Consider the following 18334-nt stretch of genomic DNA (forward strand, 5'->3'; position numbering starts at 1 on the left):
TTGTGGTCACTTAGAGCATGTACAGTGAGTTTATTGTAAATTCAGGCAGAGAAAACAGTTCACAGATGATCTTACATTCATGATGATGCTAAATGTTCAGGTTTTGTTTTTCTGTTTGGTTTTGCACATGAATCCAGAAACAAACGTAACAAAAATATATCAAATCATTTCAGCAGGCTTCAACTTGGTGATTAACTTGGACCTAAAAGAGAACTCAAACAGCTTTTACTTCATAAAACATTTCAAAAGCACTAAATGTTCTTCTAAAACTTCTTCCAGTGGCACGACTGTGTAAACATAAGAAGCACTGACCAGCAGGTGCTAAAGTAAGATTTCTGTCCATACAATGTTGATAAATCTACTCTAACTTCCAAGACTTAAATCACATCACAATATTCAAATTTCAGTGTCTTTCAGTGTCAATAATTGAACAGTTTGAAGACTTTTCTTGTTTCTTGCCCCAATAAATAAATAGCCTAAATAGGACAACAATGCTGAAGTCACTTATTAGATATAACATATAGATGTTATACAATAAAATATATGTATTAAATTTACTTTAAATTAAAATGTACATGTTTTTAATAGATCCATATTCCTGAGTTTTAAAGCGATGGGACAATTTAAATGAAAAATGAATAATACTGAATGAGAAATAGTTTAACAGTTTAAAAAGACAGCTGCAAACTGTGTTATATTTTTTACACAGCATACATATTAATACATTTATATCATATATAAATCAATTGCCACCGTCATTGTAACTTTGAAAAATACAATAAAAACTTGGAGCTTGCGTTTTGGCTTTACTTTGGCTTTTGAATCTCAGGTGGATCGTTTTTCCACTCCCTGTTTTATGCCCAGCACCAAGTGAACAAACCAGTTGATCTGAACCATCCAGCCCTTTTCTCTGCAGATCTCAATTTGGTCCAGCAGATGGCGCTGAGCCTCGTCCTCGCTGCGGCCCACGGTCAGAGCCTCCCGGATGTACTCGATGTCCTCTTTACTGGTCAGCTGGGGCATTCCTGGGAGAGAGGATCGGACGTGTCACTTTATACGTCTGTATAACGACTTTACCTTACAGCTTTATATGAGAGCAAATTATGTTCCTAATAATATTAATAATTGTGGGTGCACGGTGGCAAAGGCGGTTAGCGCAAGATCATGTGTTCGATTCCCGGGCCAGACCAACATCACATGATCTCTCTGGGTGGAGTCTGTATGTTCTCCCCGTGTTACCGTGGGTTCTCTCTGGGTTCTCCGGCTCCTCCCACCGTCCAAAGACATGCATGTGTTAGGCAAAATTGGTGACTCTAAATTGGCCCTAGTGAATGAATGTGAGAGTGAACTGTCTGTAATGTCTATGTCTCTGTGTTGGCCCTGCGACGAGTTGGCCACTGTCCAGGGTGTACCCCGCCTAAGGCCTAAAGTCACTGGGATAGGCTCCAGTCAACCGCGACCCCAAAAGGGAACAAGCGGTAGAAAATGGATGGATGGATAATATTAATAATGTGTCATGTGCCTCATTGTTCCCAACACTCCTGTGCACCCGCTGAGGTCTGAGGGCCAGTTCACACTAAGCCCATAATCCGGTCTTCCCCACACAGTTGATGCTCTTAAGTCACTGGCATTTACCTCTGTCTTTCCTTCTTTTATAAAAGTCTCTGTGTTGTTCGAGCAGCCCATTTGTCATCCTGGTGCCCTTAAGCTTTATTCGACAGTGTAGTGTGAAATGGCAATGACACGACGCAGCGAATGATGAGAGCCAGATTTGATGTGACGACGCTGCGGCCTGCCCCACACAGCAGGCATATGTGCTCCACTCCACCACCAGCGGCTATTTCTTTATTATGTGCTTAGTTAGTGCACTATATACATTTTTGTTTTCTATTTTGTGAAGTTGTTCTTGTTTTGCATTCTGCACATCACTTTGGAGACTTTGTGTTGCTAAAATGTGCAGTACAAACAAAGGCTCATGAAATATTCAAAAGAACGACTGCCTAGCGACCAATCTAAGCACAGCCAGAACGGAATAATGTGTTTGCTTTCATTAAGCAGATTGAGATTTTACTGTTGCAGGGAATTTGTTCCACGTAATGAACTCAGAGCAGCACTTGGGATTTTCGTCCAATGATAATACTATATTGTGCCACTTTAAGTTAAAGGGTAAAGTGCAGGGTAAATACACTCATTACAGGTTCTGAACAGACATTTTAACCACAAGAGAACAAGAGACAGAACTCTTACACACCGGTCATGAGCATCATGGAGAAGAGGATGATGAGGAGGTTTGTGTGGTGTCGAAGAGCGAGATAGGCCTTTACACACACATCCTGCAAATAAAATACATGTTAAGTCCATTTCCCTAAACATAGTCCACAATCTGCGCATTACAAGAAGAAGTGAGCACCTGGAATTTGAGGAAGTTTGCGCTGCTTTTCTTCCCGGACGTTCCCATCACGTAGAGAAAGTCCGGCGTGAGCACAAAGGGAACCCACTCTTTACTGATACCCATGAAGCTCTTGTAGTTCCCCAGGATGTGGCCGAAGTCGATGTGGAAGAGGTTTCCTGCGGCGCACAAACGACAACAGGTTAGACTCTCTTGTGCGTCGTCGTCGTCGTTGTTGTTGTTGCACGTGTCGTCGTCGTGGCGCGGACCTGACTCGGTGATCATGATGTTGTCGTTGTGGCGGTCTCCGATGCCGAGGACGTACGTGGCCACGCAGTATCCTCCGCACGAGAACAGGAACTTCTCCACAGCCTGCTGGAACTGAGGCGAAACGGAAGAGGCTTGTTTTAAATGCATTTACGTTCGGATTCAAGTGATTGTGAGCAAACCATCGATGTGACAGAAAAGCACGTGAGCCAGTGGACAAACTAGCCAACTAAATTGTGTAAATTAAGCAAACAAAACACCATAGAAATAAGTTTTAAAAGTACTTTGAAGATATTATTACAACTAGGGATGTCAAGATTATTTGGTTAATTGATTATCATGATTATTTAGGTCACAATGTAATCATAAATACAAAGATATATATAATTGTGACTATTTCTGAGCAAAATTGAGTGTTTTAACTCGATCTCTAGTAAGAAAAAACCCGAGTACTTTTTATAAAGGCGTTTTTTTGTCACTTTTAGTTTATTTTGTCATTCAAAAAGTTAAAATTCATGAAGCTGGTCACAAACTTGAGAAATAGTAATGTGTTAGACGAGACTTCACATAAAGTCTCAGTCACAATCGTGAAGACTCATTGAATCTTGATGTTTTAGAATACAATATAATAAAAAACAATTGTATTTTGTTTTAATTACAATAGGAAAGCACATATTATCTGTTCATGACAATAAGGTTTTTGTGCATTGTCCTAAATCAAATAAAAAAAAATGCAAATAATACTACAGAAATATTAACTTTTGTAGAGTAGCCAAACCCTAAATATCACTCTCTGAGACACAAACAGTTGTTGCAGGAAAAGCTAAAAGTAGAGACCGCCAGAATAATGGCGTGGGCCGCTTCCTTCCTGCCTGTCACACTGTCGTTTCCTCTGAAGCTTAAATAACAGAGACAGACACACAAACACTCACTTAGACCTTACCTTGTCCTCACTGAGGCACTTGTCCCGGAGCCACTGGTGCAGGATCTCATCTTTAAAGGCCCCTGTGCTGCCCACCACGCTCTGCTGGATGTTAGCGATCGTCGTGGCGTCTTTCACAATCTCAATCATCCCTAGAGCAGTAGAAGGTGTTAAAAACCTCTGAACTTCACTGCTAATCCTCACCGTTTTCTTTTAAAAGTGTTCAATGAAACTGTTCTCGTACAAGGTCCGCCACCTGCTTGTTTCCACGGAGATGTTTATACCAATATTGAACACCAAGCACTGCAGTTACTCACTAGTTTTGATCAATTCCCCCAGAAGTATTGACAAAATATTGAAAAGTAATTAAAATTCACCACAGATGCACTCCAGTTCTTTTTTGGGGAAACCAGATATTGCTGCATTGCATATTCTTTTTTTAATCTAAATTTGGATCCAGCACCAAACTAAACAAAGGCTCTTTCATTCTTATAAGCTCCTGTTTATCCCCTGTCCTGGACTGACCTATCCTGTTGCCCGTGGAGATGCAGCCGTACGGTAACAAGCAAAGGTCCAGGGACTCGGTCTCCCAGATGGACTCCATGATCAGCAGAATCTACAGGGACAGACACACAAATGTAAACGTAAAGAAATGTAGGTGCAGAGTACAACATACTGTGGCAGAAGGTCCCACCTGTAGAATGAGCATGTCCTGTCTGAGGTCGTCCCCGTCCTTAAATATGATCCCTATGGGGTCTTTACACAGAGTGGTGGGGTCAGCCCTTTTGAACTGTAACCACAGTGGCTTCTTCTTAGACGCCATCACTTTACACTGCTCAATCTGCAATCAACAAGAAATATAATTATATTAATATTAATATTAATATTAATATATATATTAATATTTATATATATATATATATATATATATATATATATATATATATATTAATATTTATATATATATATATATATATATATTAATATTAATATTTATATATATATATATATATATATATATATATATATTAATATTAATATTTATATATATATATATATATATATATATATTAATATTTATATATATATATATATATATATATATATATATATATAAATATTTATATATATATATATATATATATATATATATTAATATTTATATATATATATATATATATTAATATTTATATATATATATATATATATATTAATATTTATATATATATATATATATATATATATATATTAATATTTATATATAAATATTAATATTTATATATATATATAAATATTAATATTTATATATATATATATATATATATATATATATATATATATATATATATATATATATATATATATATATATATATATATATATATATATATATATATATATATATATATATATATATATATATATATATATATATATATATATATATATATATATATATATATATATATATATATATATATATATATATATATATATATACACACACACACACACACACACAGTAAATAAGGATGCATCCATATGGATATCTGTCCCTCTGTTCAGACACACTTTTCTTTTCCAGACTGGTATGGAGCATTGTGGCATTATTGCTTAATCATGTGAATATCAAACGGTACTGGTCAGAAAGTCTATTATTATTATATTACACTGTATTTATGCATTTTCCCCCATGCACCGTACTAGGCAATGAGGGTGAAGTGTCTTGCCTAAGGACACAATGGCATTTCCTCTAGCGCCCCACTGTGGCACCTGGTGATCCAGCAGCCTCCCATCTAAGTACTTGTCCTAATGTCTGCGTATAGTCCAGTCTTCTTTTCTTGTTCTTTAATAGCATTATTTTATAACCAAACTTAGATTTTGTATTAAATATAAGGGCATAGATAACCTATTGCCCCAGTAGATCTGATATGCACGTGTATTCTCACCAGTAACGCTCCGGCCCTCAGCCCTGGGTCATAGGGGACTCTGAAACTGGATGGTAACCCGGACGATTGCAGCGCCTCCAGCTTCTGCCGCAGCTGAAACACCACTGACAACACACAGCACGTTTATGTTACCAGGGACTCTTTACGTGAACTAACAACATGAACTACAGCTCCTCGAGCGGTTAGTGTCATAATAACAATAATAAGAGTCTTTACCTTGAGCGGTGATGTCATATTTGTCTGCAGACATGGCCTTGACCTCGCGTGTCACTTTCTGCAAAGCCTCTGTCATCTCCACCTGAAAAACAACACAGAGCAGATCATGTACTTTATATCGTGTATGTTTGGGTTTTTTGTGTATGCAGTTTTTTTTACCTTCAACATCAACATAAATAGTATTTTTGTGATCAGCAACACTTTTTTTCCCGGTGGCTTCACTGATTATTGCATTTCATGAGCACATTTGTAATGAACTATTACCATCAGGCCATCCATAAATATAATCTTGCAATCTATTTTGTATATAATTAGCAAGTCAAATGTGTTTCAGACTCAAACATTTGCCTGCTTATGTGTATTTTTAACTGTCTATGATTTAACTCTATGTTGTTAGTAGGGCTATCAAAGATATCACGTTAACTCATGCGATTATTCATAGAGAGAATTGACGCATTAATCATGAATTGACGCATTAATCACACGGTCTGATTTACCCAAACATGCTCTTTTAGATTAGGCAGCGAGGCTCACTTGAGGAGGAAGGAACAAGAGCCGAGCTGATGTCGCACTGTTAAAGTTACACATAAAATCCATCAGTGTGACCACTCATGCGGGTTGTGTTTTAGTCGCTCAGCTCCAGATCTCCCCGGCGACTCCGGCCCGCCCCCTGGAGCAGAGCACAGCCACACCCTACCACTCTCTGCTTTGATTGGTCACCTACATTTACCTGAAATATGTGACCTCATTGATTCATAGATGCATAAATACTTCAAAATAGACAATTAAATATTCATGCATTGTGATTAATTGTGAGTAATAACTTGACTATGGACCAGTAGATTCACTCTGTCACTGCATCCAACAGATCAGTTTGTGGATGCAAAACAACTTTCTCCAGCTGAACTCAGACAAGACTGAAATAATCGTTTTTGGCCCACAGAAACAAAGAGAAAGTGTTAGCGGTCACCTCCAGAGTCTCGCTCTAAAACCTACAAACCAAATTAGAAATCTGGGGGTAATAATGGACTCAGACTTGAACTTTAATAGCCACGTCAAATCATTAACATCAGCAGCTTTTTACCATCTAAAAAACATTGCCAAAATCAAAAATATAGTGTCAAAACCAGATTTAGAGAGACTTATCCATGCGTTTGTCTCCAGTAGATTAGACTACTGTAACGGCCTGCTCACTGGCCTCTCCACACGAGCTGTAAAACAGCTGCAGTACATCCAGAACGCTGCTGCTCGGGTCCTGACTAGAACCAGGAAGTACCATCACATTAGTCCTGTTCTCAGGTCTCTGCACTGGCTCCTGTGGCTCAGAGAATAGACTTTAAAGCAGCTCTGCTTGTGTACAAGTCTCTCCATGGCCTAGCACAAAAGTACATCGTGGACATGTTAGTGCCATATGAACCATCTCGGACTCTGAGGACCTCAGGGACCGGCCTCCTGCTGGTGCCAGAGTTAGGACTAAACATGGGCCGGCCTCCTGCTGGTGCCAGAGTCAGGACTAAACATGGACCGGCCTCCTGCTGGTGCCAGAGTCAGGACAAAACATGGGGAATCTGTGTTTCAGTTTTATGCAGCTAAAATCTGGAACAGTCTTCCTGAAGATGTGAGACAGGCTTCTACTCTGACAATGTTCAAATCTAAGCTAAAAACAGTTTTGTTTAGCTGCGCATATGACTGAAAGGATTTTTTCTTTGCACTCTTCTCTTTTGTTTGTGATTTTATTAGTTTAGACAATCAGTTGGATTGATAATTTTTAATTCAGTTAATTTTATTAGGCCCGAGCCCCAGCAGGGCGGAGGGCCTATTGCTCCCGCAACGCTGCCGAAGGCAGCGTTGCAACTGTCTGACCAAACATGCGGGCGCAGCCCGCATGTTTGGTACCCCGTCGCCCCTGGCAAGTACAGTGAACTAGCCCATGCCGAAGGCATGGATCATGCATACTTACTCCTGCTATGACAGAAAAAGTCAACAATGAGTGAATGGGCGTAGCCCATTCACTCATTGTTGACAACAGCAGCGCGAAGCGCTGCATTCCTCCAAAAACCCTCCTGGCATCGTCCTGTACGCGAGAATCCATGCCGCAGGCATGGGCCATGCTTGTATCTGCTCAAATCAATGGAAGTCTATGGGGAGTGGGCGGGGCATTCCGACGGAATAGGGAGTGACGAGCGCGTAAGCGCTCGTAATGATGATTCCACCCCATGGCGGCATCGGGAAGGCTTAGAGCTTTCAAACGATGTATCATTTGTTGTTATGGTGGAAACGGCTATATTGTTTTTGCTAAAAATATTATTATTTTTATTTTTATTATTTTTCTTGTTCTTCTTCAGCGCTTTGAGCTCTAATTTGACCCCCTGAACATGCTCAAAAACTCACCAAACTTTGCCCAAAATTCAGAATCGGCGACAGCGCCACCGACAAAAGTCAAAATACATTGCGCCTATGGGAGACGCCCCGAGGTCAACTTTGTCGTAAAGCTACGAAATTCGGGACACGCATTCCTCTCGTGAGGACCAAAAAAAAAAATCATTGTGGCCACGCCCCCAGACTTACCCTATGGCCGCCATTTTCCTTTGAAAATGAAAACACGCTGTGTTAGCCATTTTGTTCACGTCAAACTTTGTCGAACTCCTCCTAGGGCGTTTTGCCCACCGACTTCAAAATCGGCGTACGTCCTCTGGACAAGTGGGGCATCTAAAGTTATCCAATTTTTTGAGATACCTTTTATGGTCTGTGTGCGGCGCAGCCGCAAAGTTGGACAACTTATTTTGGAATATTGCAGATCTAAAAATTGCTCCCATTTGATCAAAACGAGTCCGATTAGGACCAAATTTGAATCAGTTGTTAAACTTTCTAGTTTGGACCAGTTTATGATGACAAAATTGAAATGGCCGCGATAGCGCCCCCTACAGAGTGACCTTTAAATTAACATTGAAGGTCAAAAATTAGTTTTACCAAAATGTTCTAAACTTTACCCAAAATTCTATTTTGGCGTCGCGATCAAAAAAGCCAATCAGACAAATGCCTTAATTTTTACGGCGTAGTCGTAGCGATGACATAAACCTCCCATGTTATCCCTATGGGAAAACCGCTAAATCTCTCGAATATCCACATTTTTATGTTTTACACTTTAACGAAGTCCTCCTAGTGCGTTTTGCCCACCGACCTCAAAATCGGTGTACGTCCTCTAGACAAGTGGGGCATCTAAAGTTATCCAAATTTTAAGGATAACTTTTACGGTCTCTGTGCGACGGAGCCGCAAACGTTTCCCAGAATTCTGACTATTTGGCCTTCAGAGTGGCCTATAAACAATAGAGTTTTTCCAAATGACATGATATTTTGAACAAAATTCTAATTTGCCATCCTGATCACAAAAGTATGAGAGCCAAAGTCATATTTTGTACGGCGTAACCGTAGCGATGACAGAAACATCCCATGTTATCCTTATGGGAAAATCATAGAATCGCTCAAATCACCACATTTTTACGCTTCACACTTTAACGAACTCCTCCTAGGGCGATTGTCCAATCAAGTTCATATTTGGAGAATATCATCTACACAAGCGGGGCATCAAAACTTATCCATATTTTGATTCTAAGTGCTACGGTCTCTGTGTGGCGGACCCGCAAATATATGTCAGAAATGGGAAAACAGCGAAATCTCTGAAATGTTCACATTTACGCTTCACACTTTAATGAACTCCTCTGTGGGCAATAGCTCGATCAAGCTCATATTTGGGGAAAATCATCTACACAAGCGGGGCATCAAAAGTTATCCATATTTTTATTCCAAGTGCTACGGTCTCTGTGCGGCGGCACAGCAAATTTGACTGACACTTGTGTTCATTTGCACTGGATTGGCCATGTCCAACGTGTCGCCGTCTGTCAAGTTCTTTTTTTATTCAACACACAATAAGGGCGCCATCTTTATCAAGTCGAAAGTGCAGAGTCGGAAGGCCGGCGGCCCGCGAGGGCCGTTGGATGCCGCTTGCGGCTTTAATTGTATTTCTGTTTCTGTAATTTCTTTGTGATTTGAAAGCATTTTTCCTGCTGTGTGAAGCACTTTGAATTGCCTTGTGTATGAAATGTGCTCTACAAATAAACTTGCCTTGCCTTGCCTTGCCTAATAACACAATGCTTATTGCTTTGCTAGTTGTATCAGATCCGTTTGTCACCTGTTTCCTGAAGTCGAGCAGCATGGCCTCCCCACAGCCTCTGAGATAGGCCTCCAGCAGCACCGCGTACCTCTGCTGATAGTGCATGGACTGGGCAATCTCACTGCGCAGGAACCAGAAGAGGAAATGCCCAATACGCCTACTCTGTATTTAGACAGAGGAAATGATGATTTGACAGGATTTGAACACGTATAAACACGTGCGTACTTATGTAAGCTTACTCTCAGAGCTCTTTTCAGCAGGAACCTGACCAGGGCACTGTCATGGTAGGGCTCGAACTTCACAGCCTAAAAGCAAACACTAAAAAGGGTCAGACTATTCCAGTTAACACGGGCATGAATAAGCAAAGGTTTGTGTTGACCAAGAAACATGTATGTAAGAAGTGATGAAAAATAATGAAAAATGGAAATATGTTTACGTATTTCAAAGGAAGAATGCCAGAATTGTTTTAAACGTGATGTGACTTGACTTAAACTCTGATGTTGCTTCTACTGGAGACCCGCGACGCTAGCGAAGGCTTCGGGATCGGGTTGGAAAAGCCTTTCTAGACTCGGACCACGGACCTGTACGAGCTGCAGCAGATATCGGAGCACGTCGTCGTCCTCCAGCGTCTCCAACTTCCGCACGGCCATCGAGCGAACCTGGGCGTCCGAGTAGTGGCAGTCCAGCAGCTGCATGGCCAGGCCCACGTCCAGACCGCTGCGAAATACCACCGGAGGACGTGACGACGTGAACGCACAACAACAGACAGTGACGGGATATCACAGAGACGTGCAGTGAGAGTGACGGTACCTCGTGTCCCACGCACTGCTGCGCTCCAACAGTCGGTGTGTTGCCAAAACGTCCTCCTGTTTACCCCAGCGCACTGAGCCCAGCAGCTTCGGGTATGCCCTCAGAGGAACCACAGATAAAAACAACTCTGGTTTATAATAGTGGTGCAAAACATCAGGTAGTTCATTTTTAATACGGAATCAAGTAAGGCCTGTATGTTTGTAGTGTTTTTGTGCATGACATGTATATTGTGAATCATTAATAAGACAAAATTAAATACAATTGTGATCAATCAATATGAGGTAATATATTAATATAATAATATATATATATATCACAGTGCCCTAATTTAGTATATCAACTACAATATGATTTATTATCTATACGTTCTATTTTGATTATGTTTAGTGACTGCAGTGTCTTCTTATGATGAATACAATATAGTAAAAGTACTTTTTTCTTATATTACTGGAGACTTGTTAAACATTTATCCATCAGCATATGTTTCACAGTTAAAGTTTCAGACCGTTTATCTGATTTTGTAAACTTACATAGTTAATTTTTTTTTACTAAGGATCTTATAGCTTATAGATTGGGATTGAACATCAAAAATGTTGTTGCAGATGTGCCAACGGTCATAGCGATACACTGGCTAAAATACTATGAAGAAGCAAACAAAAGAGCTGTGATCTCGAGTGGTAATTTCATCTATTACACACACACAAAATACTTTTGAATAAATGCTAAGTTTACTAACCCTATTATCTTAAAATCGCCAACTGAAAAATACTATACAATCCCGAGTTTTTTATACCAGGCTAAAAAGCTCTTACTTTTCAATATTATACACAGTTAATGTACAACAGCATAACTTGTCAGTGTGTCTCTGCTCTTGCAATAATCACATTTTGATGAAGTCTTATTAGTTAAAAACATGAAAAATAAAATACAGTAATAACAACTACACTGTGTTGTTTTTGTTTACTGTGTCACATGCCTAGAGACAACAGACAGACATCTGCCATATTTACACTGTACTTTACTGTATGTGTTCATTAATATGCCCTATCCCGAGTTGAACAAATAAATAAAATGAACTTTTAATAACGTATGATTAGAAGGATTCAGGCTTAGTACCAAAATCAGGCTTAGTACCAAAATCCTTGTTATAAACGATGTATCCATGCTTTTTTAAGGAGAATGATGGTGTATTTCTTCTAAAGTGGCGCTGAAAACACTCCTACCTGGGGTGCTTCATACACTCGTGCCTGAAGTGCCACAGCAGCTCCTTGTCCTCCGGGCTGAGCGGGTGCAGCGGGTCCGTGCTCACTATGGCCTCGAACTGCTTCTTCAGATGATTGGGCATCTCCCTCTGCCCCCTCACCCCGCCCTCCCCCTCCACGCCGTCCCGCCCCGAGTCCCTGCCTGTGGCGCGGCTCTTGGGCAGCACCACGGGGTAGCAGTACTTGTCCAGCAGGATGGCGACGGCCATGGACGAGGCTTTGTCCGGGTTGGTGGCGGAGGTGAGTTTGTCGGCGTTGATGCTGCTGCTGCTCTCCTCGCTCTTCTCTGGCATCTTCCACATGTGGAGGATGAACTCGCCCTGACGCAGCAGCGAGCGGTGGTCGACGAGGAGCAGGTTCACGTAGTACAGCAGACGGTTCTTGGACTTTCCTTGGAAACAAATCAGAAATGATGTCTTAATTCCACGGGAGAGACAAGTTTCATTTTAAGATCTAAGTAATAAATTATTTTGTGCATCCATGGGTTTCAGCTTCCTGTTTCTAGGTGATACTTTGAGGACTTTTGCCCAGTCAACAGATTATAATATTTAGTTTGGAATTTGTCATTGCTATGGCAACAGTGCTAGATTCAATCACTCTGAAACCCATGGATAACAAGCATGTTCTAGTATTTCCAAAAGTTACTGAACTATAAGAGCCAATGTGACTCGAGCTTTGTCAATGAACTGTAACTGACATTTAAAGGTGCACTATGTAACTTTTCTGGTGGAGGCCATCTGCTTGTCTCCGTGGAGATGGTATAACTATGCCTGCAATGTTCCGCAGTATGTTATTATATTATAGTTCTATCTTTAGACAAAGACAAGTTACAGGGCAGATCTCTGGAGAGGCGACCCAGCTAAAAAGGAAGAAGGCATGTTTTTTGGGTAATACATTTTTTTTATTAAAAGCTACCATCGTTGTCATACCTTAATTTCCAGCACAAAATAGTTGCATTTTCTTTGTTGTTGTATGTTAAAATGTAGAAAAGTAAAGAAAAGAAAAGAGAAGTAACATTTAGTCGTGATTGTTATTTTTTGTTAGTATCGATACCTTTTCAAATGATACTAGCTTTAGTTTCAATTAGGATCTCATTTTTGATACTGTTGACACCCATTAAAGCTAGATATTGTGATAAAATGTGAATATATGAGTATATTTCTGTGATATATTTTATCTGCATAATAGTGATATTTTATCTGCATCATTAGTCTAAGAGAAGAACGGGTGTGTGACAGCATTTGTTTGTGAAGGGGTCGTAAAGATGGGCCAAAGGATGTTTACCCTAGGGGGGGTGATAACCCAGAGGAGTCTGGGTAATGTTTACCCAAGGCTTGATCTCTACGGAAAAATACCAAGTGCCTTGATGTGAGGCTGACCAATGAGAAATGTGACCCGCCTATTCCAGAATATCTAATAAAACCAACCAGCATGGGAAAAAACGGTGTGAGACGCGGGGGTGAGACGCAGGAGGGTCAGCCAGGCTCCTTACAACGGCCTGGCTGACACAGTCCCCGCGTTTTCTCCCATGCATGCCACACAAATGTCTGATGTTTCTGTGTCGTTTAATATTCTAAGTTGAATTGTGTTCTCAATGTGTTAAGGAATAGCATCGGGTGTATGTCTAATTCCATGACAGATATACAAGTTGTTGTTCATACATCCGAATAAACTGGACCCATTTTTAGCATAGTCAACGTTTTATCAATTAAACACAAACCCCCTTAGCTTGATCTAATTGCAACAAAGAGTGTATATCGCTCTTCCCAATAACTCATACACAGATACCTTCACGGCCGCCTGTGTCAGATGCATTGTCCTGGCTTGTCTTGGAGTTTGGAGTCTGGATTTGTTTCCCACACACAACCTGGAATAAAACAACACACAGTTACGGTGTGAAAACGGCCACAATACTTAATGTGAATAAAGAGTTTACCTGGAGGTTTAGGCGTGCCCCTTTCGGTAAGTCCTTGATTTTGACACTAAACTCCAACCAGCAGTTCCACATCACTTCTTCAGTGAATGGCTTTGAAGTGGTTCTTTCCTGAAACAATAAATTGAGTTTGCAGAAGTAACAAAATAAGTCACAAGAGTTGCACAAAGGAAACCATTGTATTCCCGTGTGCTGAGAGGTAAAAATCTAGTTCAGATGTGGTCTGAAGTCCAGTTTGATTTCTGATTTGGATCATGTTCTAGCACCAGTTTAGTCTTTGTTTTTATTCCTGTTTGAACCTGGTAGAGTTAATTTGAGAAAAACTTCAACGTGATACACAAATACATTTGAACTCACGTGTTACCTGAGCTAGGAGCTGCTGGCCGTGGAAGATGCTGGCCTCGATGTAGACAGTGAGCTCAGACGTTTTGGACAGAGCAGGAATGTCGAGGCCCAGGATCTTCACTCTGAACTTCCTGTTACAGTCCCACATGGAGATGGTGAAGACTCGCTCGTGGTCCTTCTCATCAATGGTCAGCTGCTCATGTGTGCCTTTAAAAAAACATATTATTCATGTTTGCTGTCTAAAGCAGGGATGGTCAGACTGGGATGCAGGTTTGACTTAAGTAAAGGCAAATTACAATTGTCAAACGTCGTTATAAAGTAGTCGTTTTCATTTACATGCCCATAAAAAAAACATGACAGACCACTTGACACCCAGTAATGGAGGGAATAAACTTTTCTTTTCTTTTTTTTAATTTTTAAATTTAATTTTATTTTAGTTAGTTTATTTTATTTATTTATTTATTTTTTGTATATTTTTTTTGTCCAGTTGACAGAATTCAACATTATTTCTTTGAATCGTACCTGGACGACTCAGAGATTACATAACCATCTTTCAAAACATATTTTGGGGGAGTTGTAGTTACTTAATTGAAAGTACCGTATTTTCCGGACTATAAGTCGCACCGTTTTTCATAGTTTTGGCCGGGGTGCGACTTATACTTAAATTTATACTTATATACTTATACTTATACTCCGGAGTGACTTATATGTGATATTATTTGTTATTTTCACACTTGCAACCACATTTCATACTCCAGTACAACTTATATATGTTTTTTTCTTCTCTATTATGCCTTTTTTGGCTGGTGTGACTTATACTCCGGTGCGACTTATACTCCGGAAATAGGGTAACTACACAAATGTGATTGATACCTGCTACTCCAGTGCAGTCGTCCACCTGGGCCCAGTCCTCTTTCTGGACCACCTCCAGGTCTGGATCTGGAGGTGCCTCTAAAACCAGGTGGATTTCCTCGCCGTTTTTCAGACACTGTCGAATCCAGTTAAAGTTCTGCAGAGGTTTGTCTCCGTACAGAAACTCCTCCCTGCGACACATGAAATAGATAAACAATGAGGGTTTTGTGTTTGTGATTTTAATAAAGATGTAATACTAATGATGCTGCTGATGAAGTACCTTCCACAAACTCGTAACACATAGTCGTTTTCACTCATGTTTTCTGGGATGCCCAATAGAGGTCTTTTGTTTGCAGTCTTGGCGAAGAAGCTGGTAAGTACCTAATGGGGATAGAGAAGAGTCAGAATAATATGCACTGAAATAGAGCTGGTGTTGAGAGGAATCATACCTGCTCCGGTGTGTCTTCAATAGAGACTTTAATCGTTTGGCTGACACTTCGGATGTGAATAACCACCAGGATAAGGCCATTACTGACCTAATGAAGTAGAAAGAGGTTGTAATAAAAAGTTTAAATACAAGGCAGAATCTATTAATTACATATATAATGTCATTAAGCGTTTGTAAACTTTTAGCTTACACATTCTAAGACTCTACAACAGTTACCAGCCATTTTTGCTGCCATTAAAGAACCTTCATTAAATCGCTATTAATTGTAATTGTTGTTATTTTTGTGGGCATCTCTAATCTTTAGACTATGTACGCCACTATCTAACTTTCTGGTGGAGGGTCTGTCACTTGCTAGTAGTTATTGCTTTACCTGGAATGTACCAAGTTACAGGGTAGATCTGTGGAGAGGCGTTAAGACTGTTAATGTTATGAGTTAATATTAATTAATAAACCAGTGTGGCTGAATCCATTGGGTGTTCTGGTTGTACAAATGAGCTGCTGCATCAAAGTAATTTGCTGAAATTAAGTAATACAGTATCTCTCAATCTATGTAATCACAGTAGAAATGCATGCTTTTCAAGGTATTCTTAGCAGTAAAAATACCTTGAGTAATATTTGTTTAATTAATACCACATTTAGGAACATTCCAGGCAAAGAATTAACATGTGAAACGTTAGAAGCATTTGGGAGCCCTACATAGTCATTGTCCCGCTTGTACTGACAGCATGGTGGCGCTGAGGTCTTCTCTGCTGTACCTTACTGAGGAGGTGCTGGGGCAGAGGTTTGCAGGTGACCCAGGGGTCCATGCAGTAGAGCCTGGGGTCTCTGTCGCAGAGCTCGATCCTGCGCGGCGTGAGCAGCTTCCTCCGGGTGAACTCCAGCTCGTCGTCGTGCACGTTGCTCACGTCGGTGACGTCGTAGCCCATCAGGTGGGTGAGATAGCGCTGGTACTGGACCGACTGCTCTGAGGGCTGTGGCCGCTGCGCCATCTGGATGCGCCCGATGTCTTTCTTCAAAGCTTTGGCACAAAACAATTAGGCAAACATATTACTTACTGTTGTCACATTGCATCTCGTGGTCCATTAGTAGAATGCGTTTTCATATTCAATTTTAAAAGGGAATAGATAGAAAACACACATAAATTATAAGCTACATTTACATTTAATTGAAAGCCTATTTGAAGTCAGTTTGGTTATACATTGCTTTGGGTTAAAATGTACAGTCAATGCCACACGTGTTCTCTTAGTGCTTGTACTACAACTACTCTCTAACTTCTTTAGAAAGCAAAGTTTATTTAAATGACACAGACAAATAACACACAACTTACAGTAGGTGAGACACATACAACAACGTGGCAGTAAAAATCTGTCCCTAAAACTGCTGTAATTAAAACACTTGACCAAATAAGATTATTTTGAGTTCACAGACTGTGCCTCCCAAGAGAAAAGAGATCACACAGTGCATCTTTAATATGAGCCAAAATAAAAAATGAAGGGTCGCAATGGGCACAGACAAAATAATTTCGATATGTGATGAGTAAACAAGTTAGAGAGTAGTAAGACTACATGTGCGGTGAGGACTGTATATTTGAACGTTAAAATAAGTCTGAGGGAAACTTGTACTCGTAGACCCGTGGTTACGCTCGTCTCGTACCTCTCCAGTAGCGAATGCAGTCCAGCGTTTGGAAGACTTGGTGTTTGTCGTAAATCTCACACACGGTGCCTTTCTTCTGATACAGGAGGATGCAGTGATCGGGAGAAAACCTCTGGTAAAACTCCGGACAGAGGTTTGATGTCACTGCTTTAAGCCACACCTGGGCTTTAACCTGGAGAAACAAAAGAATATGTGGAGTAGAATATGTAGTTATGGCTTATTTTATTGTTATTACGACTCAAATTAATATCAAGTATCTTTTTTAATGTTAATATTGTTGGTATACCTGTTCATAATACACAAGGATAAATTGGACACAACATTGACTGACAGTGAGACAAAACGCAATTTACTACATCATTTGCATCGGTTTCATGACAATGTTTGCTAAAATTTGCATATGACATAATTTGTTTGCCTTTGGCCACCATTGGTATCAATGAAACCAGCAAATATGTTGTATAATGTATCTAGGTGAAACTTGCTATAACAGACAGAAATTAGCATTATTTACTATAATCTGGCTTATTTGTCATTATATTGGTTCATTTGCACTAGCCCTAACACACAAATACAAACATAAATAAACTTGCTTGCTTTTTCACACCATTTCATTCATAACATAGAGAATAAGATCAGACTATAGAAAGGTAAAATTGATGTAAGACACATTATTATGTAACTGTAATGGAGATGTCATTGCTATGCCTGAAATCTTGCAAAGTATGGCATTAAACAGATCCATCTTGCATTTATTCAAATACCGTTTTGTATGCACGCCGTTGTACGTTTAATGCCATGCTGTGGAAAATTCCAGTCAGAGGAATAACGTCTCCATGGAGGTGGCAGATCCAAATGTTCTTTATTGCTGTACCATACCTGCTCCACGGTCCAGTTGCCGGCCACCTGGAGCTGCAGAGTATCTGGGCGGTTCCCTCCTCGGGCCGTTGTGGGCAGGACAAACTCCACACACACCTGGTCCATGCTGGTGTGGAACAGGGGGCAGATGGCCTTCTTCCTCCTCCTGTGTCTGGTGTCGTGAATTACAGCAACAGCCTCTTCGTCACTCAGCTGCACCGGCTCCTCCCGATCCATCACCTAACTGTCCCATAGCAAC

General features: G+C 40.2%; 1 protein-coding gene across 1 annotated transcript in view; it reads right to left on the reverse strand.

Moving 5' to 3' along the window:
- pik3cg (phosphatidylinositol-4,5-bisphosphate 3-kinase, catalytic subunit gamma) overlaps nucleotides 1–18334 on the reverse strand; it is a 24144-nt gene continuing 5810 nt past the window's right edge. Inside the window, exons 2-24 of the mRNA XM_072454935.1 lie at nucleotides 18097–18319; nucleotides 17218–17389; nucleotides 16320–16582; nucleotides 15566–15652; nucleotides 15397–15497; nucleotides 15138–15307; nucleotides 14284–14471; nucleotides 13923–14030; nucleotides 13775–13853; nucleotides 11948–12377; nucleotides 10725–10823; nucleotides 10496–10631; nucleotides 10154–10219; nucleotides 9933–10076; nucleotides 5744–5825; nucleotides 5528–5631; nucleotides 4273–4419; nucleotides 4104–4194; nucleotides 3600–3730; nucleotides 2659–2770; nucleotides 2411–2568; nucleotides 2252–2333; nucleotides 1–1025 (exon numbers count right to left, since the gene is read on the reverse strand). Of these exons, the coding sequence (XP_072311036.1) occupies nucleotides 826–1025; nucleotides 2252–2333; nucleotides 2411–2568; nucleotides 2659–2770; nucleotides 3600–3730; nucleotides 4104–4194; nucleotides 4273–4419; nucleotides 5528–5631; nucleotides 5744–5825; nucleotides 9933–10076; nucleotides 10154–10219; nucleotides 10496–10631; nucleotides 10725–10823; nucleotides 11948–12377; nucleotides 13775–13853; nucleotides 13923–14030; nucleotides 14284–14471; nucleotides 15138–15307; nucleotides 15397–15497; nucleotides 15566–15652; nucleotides 16320–16582; nucleotides 17218–17389; nucleotides 18097–18312 (3366 nt within the window). The 5' untranslated portion in view covers nucleotides 18313–18319 and the 3' untranslated portion in view covers nucleotides 1–825. The remainder of the gene's footprint in view (nucleotides 1026–2251; nucleotides 2334–2410; nucleotides 2569–2658; nucleotides 2771–3599; nucleotides 3731–4103; nucleotides 4195–4272; nucleotides 4420–5527; nucleotides 5632–5743; nucleotides 5826–9932; nucleotides 10077–10153; nucleotides 10220–10495; nucleotides 10632–10724; nucleotides 10824–11947; nucleotides 12378–13774; nucleotides 13854–13922; nucleotides 14031–14283; nucleotides 14472–15137; nucleotides 15308–15396; nucleotides 15498–15565; nucleotides 15653–16319; nucleotides 16583–17217; nucleotides 17390–18096; nucleotides 18320–18334) is intronic.

This window comes from Eucyclogobius newberryi, unplaced genomic scaffold, assembly GCF_026437365.1.
Source record: "Eucyclogobius newberryi isolate DKJ021-1_F unplaced genomic scaffold, fEucNew1.0.hap1 SCAF_2, whole genome shotgun sequence".
Lineage (NCBI taxonomy): Eukaryota > Metazoa > Chordata > Actinopteri > Gobiiformes > Gobiidae > Eucyclogobius > Eucyclogobius newberryi.